Raw genomic sequence first — 8,559 nt, 5'->3', positions numbered from 1 at the left:
GCAAAGTTTTTGATTTCATGACCCCCTGCCCCCCACCTCCGTTGTCTTTTGTTGTCATTTCCCCCTCTGAACTGTTCTGTGTCACACACTGCTCCCCATGTGTAACCAACCACACCCATTTTTAAAAAAGTAGCGTTTAAAGGAAACAATGACAACACAAGGTGGTCATTCTGTTTGCATATCGGAGTGTTTTTCTTCAGACTTTTTTTCTTGCTTTTTGGCTTTATGACAGAATGACAACTACTAGCCCCAGTTGACCATTTCACCCCACCCCACCTGTCAAGTAAGAACAGGTGTTAATGACAACTACTAGCCCCAGTTGACCATTTCACCCCACCCCACCTGTCAAGTAAGAACAGGTGTTAATGACAATTACTGGGTTTTCAATAAATAAAATGGGGGGGGGGCATTTTTGGGTTGGTCAAGTGTCTTTTTCATTGAAATATGTGCTTTCAATGCAGTGAAAAATAAAACACTTCAAAGTATTGTAAAAAGAAGACAATCACACAGAAATATAAAAGTAAATTGAATGTCACCATATCAAAGCTATTTCCAACAGCAGCAACTAAAATTCCTCAACTCAAAAACTATACAAATGGTTCCCTTCGCTGTAGTAGCACATAATACATTGTTGTTGTCCAATCATACCGTACGATCCTGACAAATCAAATCCCTGCTCGCAGCCATAATCCAACTGATTGGAGTTCCATAAAACAAATGATATATAAATGAAGGATGTCTTATCTTAAACGAGATCTATATGCAACATTATGAATGTTTAAAGAAATGCTCTGGTACTTTGGCGACTAGTAAGTATTTTTTGTGTTGATAACAATTTAATGTTAAATCATTCAAACATGGTCATGACCTGACTCCTTGGTCCTGATTCTCGAACCTTTTCCAGAAATGTGCACTTGCACACCCCTGTTATGGATTTAACAGCGTCGGACTGGTGTAAAATTAGGTTGGAGGGAGTTTACCGTTTCCACAGTCGTTAACATCCATGCAAGAAAGTTGTAAGTGCACACTTCGGGGGAAGGGTGGAAATCGGGATGCAACCTTAGTAATGCTCCAGAGCCCAGTTCCCCAAAAGCATCTGAAGACTAAGTTCATTATTAGAACCATAGGATCCTATCCCATGTCTCTTTTGGGAAACCGGTCCCAGACCAGTGGTGTATTGGAAGGTAGACGCTGGTATACTCCGTATACCCACGTATTTTTCAGTGGGCATTGAGTATACTCACTTCTTAAACCCCTGATGCGTACCAAAGTAGTGTGGGGAAGGTATTCGCCGAATCAATTAACAAGGCTGATGAAACCGATCAGTATGTTAATCTTAAAATGTTGAAATATTATTTCTTCACGTTTTAGGCACAGCAATGTTCCAAAACACCTTTCTAAAACACCACAAAATCTATATTTCTTAGATTTTTCCCAGACCTCAAAAGTAGTCTCGTGATGTGGTTTAAGCATCGCTATGGACTTAGAGCATCCAATTTGGTTGTTTGTCTTTTTTTAAAGTTTCAGATTTCTTTAAAAAAAATCTGAAAATTGTGAATTTCTTAATTGACAGCCTCTTGTATCTGTTTCAATAGTAGGCCTACTATTAGCCTACTTGCACAGTACAACTTGGGTTGACCTGACTGCGAAAGACCAGGATGGGATTGATCATTTTAGGTCAGAGAATATAGCTAGTTTTTCATCCAGTTGGCGACAGATTTTCATGCGAATATTTTTTTAATATGCATAAAGAAAATATACACATTTTCCCACCAGTGGCGTTTCCACCAAATAGATTTGTTGAGGATAAAAGTCAGTGCGTGATGACGTGATGCACACATGTACGCGATTTAGTGTTAAAAATCTAATGTTCACGTCGCATTTTCAACTCTATCGATAGTTTAGTCACAAAAACTGTTAAATAGCAAATGTGCCTACTCTGATGTTGACACGTGGCCAACAGCTGGCAGATACAGTGAGGGTAGACTAGTGATAAGGTTATGGCTAAATCAGTCATGCATCGATCACCATGTCACCAGAATCAGATCCTCAATATTTATTTAAAAGGAGCATCAAGATTACCATGCCCTCTCACCACCCTGTAAAGTTCATAATTGATTTAATATGTAGCCTAATATACTGCATGGTTTCCAGAGTCGTAGCTGGAGGACCACACAACATGTCATCGCGTGACTCATGTTTATTATATCAATATTTACGCATAAGTGTTTCCACCACAATTTCTCGCATAATTAATTTTACTGACACAAAAATATCCCATGGGCGAATTAACAAATTATATGTCGGTATTTATAAAATTGTACTTAAACTACCCGTTTTCATCACAGCTGTCGTGATTTTTATATGGAATGAAATCTGGATGGAAACGTGGTTTGTATCACTATTTCTCATAGCATTTTTCTCACAGGGCTCCTTTCCTTCCCTGGGCGGGCCGTTTGAATTTTTGGGGGGCAAAATGATTATACCCACTTCTCCAGTCACCACTAAACCACTGGTTCAGGTAGACGGGTATTGTTCAAAAACGCTTCCTTCTTTCCTACCTCGATCACTGTTCTAACATGACAGAATAGATGTAAGCTGTGTATTGGAGTCCTTGCTAACACATATGCAATTGTGATAGGCCAGTGATTTCCTAAAGTAAGGAAGGGTACATCTGTAGAGTATTTGAACAGGGCCATTACCCACATCAGCCCTTCATCCAGCCATTCTGAAACCAAACAGATGTTTGTCTCAACAACACCAGGTACAGGTACCTTGTTTGTCTTCTACATACATGACAGTTAATTCTCACTCCATTCAGAAAACACTCTTAAACGTTGAGCAATCAAATCAAAAACAAAGATTTCATGAGAGGGACACATAAAAAGGATTTTAAAACAACAGATACTTATATTAGAGGAAGAAAGAAAGAAAGGAAAGTCTAGAAACCAAAATAGAGCAAACACAAAGTTCATAGAGTTGGTAAGGTTGTAATCAATGTGTTCATATCTGGAATGGAAACAGAATGGGCAAAAAATAAATAGTTTATAGACAAATCTATAACTTGACTTAATGCACAGCTTTAGAAATGGTTGTCGATTCATGTTTAATGGCACTCTGTTAAATGTATAATATGACTCCATTAAATCATCGTGGCCATGATACATTCAAGGAATGAAAATTGGCAGATAATTATGGAATTGTGATTTAGTGTTATGGTAATGTATTTAAAAATATTTTTCTGTAATGCGTTTTACTCCCACTGTCTGTGTAATATGAAGTCAAATATTGGAAGATACAGACACCTTAACCTTAGCTGGCTCATCAGCCAGTGACCGCTAGAAGCTATTCTTGTTCTTCATCCGTGTTCAAAATACTATACTTTAGTCTAGTAAATGACCAACAGCAAAACAAAAACAAGTGCTGTTACTTAAATCCAATGAATTTACATAATCGAAACAGAATAGCTGACACTTTTTCATGGTGAGAAAAAGTTAAACAATTTGTTATTACCAAAAGCCAAACGCTAGAGACCAACACCCTGTTTACAACAAAGCAGAGTGTATCCCTTTTTGTTTTGAAAAATCTGTCACAGCACACCTTTGTACATTATACCTAAAGCCAAAGCTCTGTTCAAACAACGTGACTAGACAGCAACAGGTTAATAGGTAGGTTAGCAGCACAGAATGGTGTTAGGGCAGCGTTTCCCAAAATCAAACCTCGGGACCCCAACGTGTGCACCTTTTTGTTTTTTGCCTTAACACTACACATCTGATTCATATTATCAAAAGCCTGATAATTAGTTGAATCAGCTGTGTAGTGCTGGGACATAAAAACAAAACGTGCACCCCTTGGGGTCCCAAGGACCGAATTTGGGAAACACTGTTATGGTCAGACTGAACGCTACCCTCAGGAGAACAGTGGGAAGGAGGAGGAGTGGAATGTGGTCTGGTTCCCATCACCTCCTTGCCCTCTGTTCCTATCATTACACTGCATCATATCCTGTTTCTAAAACCTGTCCTACTGGGCCATTATCCTGACATGAACAGGAAGCGAATGGAGTATTTTCTATGAACTACATTTCACTCTATTGAACACACCCCAAGTGGTCCTCTCCACTCCAATGGGCTAGAATGACATGAGTGTGCTGATGTACACAGACCACTGATGTGCAAATAACATAATGAAGAAACCTATCTGTAACCAAATGCAAACTAAGGGAAATAATTTCATTGGTCTTCCGTGCAAAAATAATGTACTATTTCATATTGTCATGATATCCAAAATAAATCAAAAGTTTTCAATCAAATCAAAGGCTTTGTTGAAAAATATAAGTACTTACTCATCAGAGCTAGTAATCCTGATTTAATCTGATGTCATTATGAAAATAAGACTTCCGTGAGAAAATGATCTACTTTGTGGAACAATCCATTAGTTCTCCATAAACTCCTCTAGCTCCTGTTCTTGACTAAGGTTAGTGCCTTAAGAAAACCACAGGAAAACAAACATTATACAAAAACCTCCTTAAAATGGTCCAACTCAAAAATAACGACCCAAGTTTAAAACTGTTTGGCACCGACTGTGTCTATTCATTGTTGTCCGATGAGAGGCAACCAGAGTCTTTTACTACTAACCACTGTAAACCAGTTGTAAAGTAGCTAGTCATGTAGCGTCATACCCTTCATATCTCAGTTATTTCAATACGTGTTGTGCATGTCAGGCAACTGGGGAGATGATATTCAATCCCTGGTATAATGTCTATTGTGGTCAGTACTAATATCATTTTGATGCAGGCTTTTCTTTAGGCAGCTCTATTCCCAGCCTGGGTCCCTCTAGGTATGACGATGGAAGTGGATGATGTCATGGCGTGTCCCGTCACTTTACGGATGGGGATGGGGGTGGCTGTTGACTGATGGTGGTGGTCCTCTGATGTGTGTGTGTGTCTAGACCAGTAGTCGCAGCAGGAAGGACAGGGCGGCCCCGATGGAGAGGCCCAGGGCCAGGAAGAAAGTCATCAGGGCCCCGGCCGTCTCTGCATCTTTAGGAGCCACCAACCTCGGAGGAGACGGAGAGAGAGACAGGCGTGTATTCATAAGCATACTGTAGCAAAATTATTTGTCATGGAAAAATAAAACACAAGCATTTCTTATTGGACAAATTTGGGTTTCTGCTCGTGTGGTTCCTATTGAATACACCGCAGATATAGGGTAGGTTTTGTTGTGGTGTTACAGTGGCAACAAGGAAGTTGGCATGGTCGGGTGAGAGAAAAAGTATGTCATGTGACTGAAAGAGAATTCCAGAGTGTGTGTGGGAGAGAAGTGGTACCAAGAACTTGTTAAGCCAAAGGTGACTAAAGAAGAGTGACAAACCATGACAAGTAGATTGGATTAGTCAATACGTGAATAACTGGCAAAATGTTATGACGGGACTATCACGTATGGTGCGCGCGTGTGTTACTTCTACTCACTGTGGGGCGTAGGACATGGAGAGGCAGACGCAGTATCCGTTGGAGAGGGAGAAGAGCATCATGATGAAGGCGAAGGCAGCGTCGTGGGAGAAGAGGACGGGGAGGTAGGAGCGGCTCTGGACGTTACAGAACATCAGCAGGGGAACAAACACCACCCTGGAGACCACCAGCCCCGGAAACAGACAACTCTCCTTGGGCGGCTGCGGTCCACATACACAGAGAAATGTTACTGATATACAAGGTGGATAGACACAATAAAATCATTTTAGAATAATAACTAAATGTAATACTAAGAACTAAAACTTTCATGCTGGGAAAGAAAGTGAAGGATTATAAAACACTGAGAAACCTCGAAAGTTGTTACATAAATCAAATCCATTGTGATCCTATCAAATGTGTAATAAAATGACATTAATCCACAGAGATGAAATGGGATCAGACACCTACCCACTGGACCAGGGTGGTGACAGTTCTGCCGATCCAGTCACACACGTTGAAAATGAGGAAGCAACACACAGAGATGAAATAAGGTTCTGATGGGAGGAAGAGGGAGAGAGGTGCTTCATCAGAGTTTTACATCTCATGCATATTAAACATACAGTATACATATCTACACTCTTAGAAAAAAAGGTGCTATCTAGAACCTAAAAGGGTTATTCGGATGTTCCCATGGGATAACTTTTTAAAGAACCCTTTTTGGTTACAGGTAGAAAATGGTTCTACCTGGAACGAGAAAGGGTTCTCTTACGGGGACAGCCGAAGAACCCTTTTGAAACTGATTTTTCTAAAAGTGTATACATACCCCATTTCCCAGGGTATATGGTCTTGACGTCCACAGTGACGGCGGGGAACACAGCGAGAGTGACGGTGAAGACAAAAACAACACAGAAAGCCATCACCCATATCTGGAGAGAGAGACAGGGACAAGGTAAGAAATATAGTGGACACACTCCCATGCTTAAACTCCTCTGGTGCTTTTAATGCATGTTGGGGAGTGAACAAGTGCACACTTCAGAAAAGGGTAGGGAATTGGACCTCAACTATACATCAGAGCCATATATTTAGAAAATAAAAAAATACATAAATAAATATATGACCAGTAGAGAGCCTGCTGAGTAACAACAGAGGTCAGCATTACCTTTTTAAACACCTCCATGATGGTGGACTTCCTGTCCCTGACCTCAGCCTGCTCCAGGGTTAAGAAGGCCTGCTTGGGACTGACCCCAGCCCCCTTTAGCTCCACCTCCTCGCCACTGGCACCTCCATTGGCCAATGAGCCATTGGCGTGGCCATACAGCTTGCCGTTCTCCGCCGTGCCACTCTCTGTCACTGGAAGAAAGAGAAAGATTTCAGGGAAAATAGATTGACTTGACCTAACACTGGCCAATCAACAGGCAGAGGTAAATGTGTGTGGGAGTGATGGCAGATGTCATTATAAAGGGAGGGAGGGACAGACACTAGTTTCTGGAGCCCACCAGACTACTACATTATCTGTTAAGAATAGGGCCAGGAGTTTTTCCTCATCCCATGACCTCATTAGGAAAAACTGGACCAAGCTATAGCTGAATTACTGTAGTCCCCGATCCCTCCAGGACCGATATTGAACAGCCCTGGCTTTCCTAGACCTTTGTTAATTTCCATGGAAACATCTATTGACGTTAACAGGAGAGCGATGGGGTGGTTTAATAGTGTCTGATCTGTAAATGTCCCACAGGGCAGCTCTTTGTCTGGGAGAGGTTGCTGCACTAATTGGATAAATGTGAATAAACTGGGCTAATGGGATAACGATCTGTTGAATCAGTTCCATTCAGACCATGGCCTGTATGCATCTTGCGTCTTAGAGTAGGAGTTCTGATTCGCCTTTGCCTTTTAGATCACAATTAACACGATTACATGGACGGGGGAGACCTGATCCTAGATCAGCACTCCTACTCTGAGATGTTTGGATATGTACAACCAATGTTCCCAAGCCCGAGACTGCCGCACAACTCAGTGCCAAAAACAACTAAAGTGAACTTTGTATACAACCCCTGAGTGTAAAGGAGAGTACTAGCAGTGACAATCTGCACTGCTGTGAATGGTCATTGGTGAGATATGAGCACAAAATAACCCACATCTTTCACTATGAATGGGTGTCTCTCACAGCTTTCAGCAGCCTCACCTTTCAGCAGCTCATCTGCAGGCTCCACCTCATAACTCCTGCTCTTGTCCAAGTAAAACTGGGCAAACTCCTGGATGAAACCGGAGCAGAGGCCAAATGAGACAGACTGAACATTCCATGACCTTGAACACAGATTCCTCAGGTAAAACAAAGTCATGCCGTACTGCAGTATGGTCAGCTACAGGCCCGGGGGATACAGGGTCTGTTCTGAGGCCCAACCTGTGGTATCTACCAGGGCTTCTATTACATTCTAGTGCTGTAAAGCTGAGCAACTCACCAGGCGAGGCAGTAGGAGGTAGCTAAGCAAAGTGATCAGGGTTCCTACACACGGCGTGATGAAGTAACCCAACGCAGCCGTCTCAGGGTCCGTATCACCTGTCACACAACCACAAAATAGAAAGGAGAGGTCAGAGAACTACTTACAAGTGGAGTTGCAGAGGCCACATCATACTCATTTGTCTATAGTTTTTTTAATTTGATTTGACAACTCAAAATACATGAAATGTTACACCAGGCAAAAGATACATATAGGATCATTTGAAGATAGACAGATATATACACAAAAAAGTCTAGAGACTATATCCACTGTGATCCTCTGTTGGTTAGAAAGATGGGCACTCTGTTTCATACATTCAATCATAGATAATGTTCAAATATACATATATATATAAAGCAAATATACACACCTACACTTTATATACAGTCGTGGCCAAAAGGTTTGAGAATGACACAAATATTAATTTTCACAAAGTCTGCTACCTCAGATTGTAAGATGGCAATTTGCATATACTTCAGAATTTTATGAAGAGTAGTCAGATGAATTGCAATTAATTGCAAAGTCCCTCTTTGCCATGCAAATGACCTGAATCCCCAAAAACATTTCCACTGCATTTCAGCCCTGCCACAAAAGGACCAGCTGACATCATGTCAG

At 41.2% G+C, this 8,559-nt stretch overlaps 1 protein-coding gene across 2 annotated transcripts in view; it reads right to left on the bottom strand.

The window, feature by feature from the left end:
• Positions 1-1,537: 1,537 nt before the first annotated feature.
• LOC112214773 (equilibrative nucleoside transporter 2) overlaps positions 1,538-8,559 on the bottom strand; it is a 39,346-nt gene continuing 32,324 nt past the window's right edge. For both annotated transcript variants that reach the window (XM_042298399.1, XM_042298400.1), the window contains 7 exons: positions 7,906-8,003; positions 7,629-7,698; positions 6,606-6,796; positions 6,270-6,372; positions 5,915-6,000; positions 5,468-5,667; positions 1,538-5,055 (listed from right to left, as the gene is read on the bottom strand). In XM_042298399.1, coding sequence (XP_042154333.1) covers positions 4,944-5,055; positions 5,468-5,667; positions 5,915-6,000; positions 6,270-6,372; positions 6,606-6,796; positions 7,629-7,698; positions 7,906-8,003 — 860 coding nt within the window. In that variant the 3' untranslated portion in view covers positions 1,538-4,943. The remainder of the gene's footprint in view (positions 5,056-5,467; positions 5,668-5,914; positions 6,001-6,269; positions 6,373-6,605; positions 6,797-7,628; positions 7,699-7,905; positions 8,004-8,559) is intronic.

This window comes from Oncorhynchus tshawytscha, linkage group LG15 (genome assembly GCF_018296145.1).
Source record: "Oncorhynchus tshawytscha isolate Ot180627B linkage group LG15, Otsh_v2.0, whole genome shotgun sequence".
Lineage (NCBI taxonomy): Eukaryota > Metazoa > Chordata > Actinopteri > Salmoniformes > Salmonidae > Oncorhynchus > Oncorhynchus tshawytscha.
The sequence above is the reverse complement of the archived record's forward strand: the minus strand, read 5'-3'. Positions and strand labels throughout refer to the sequence as shown.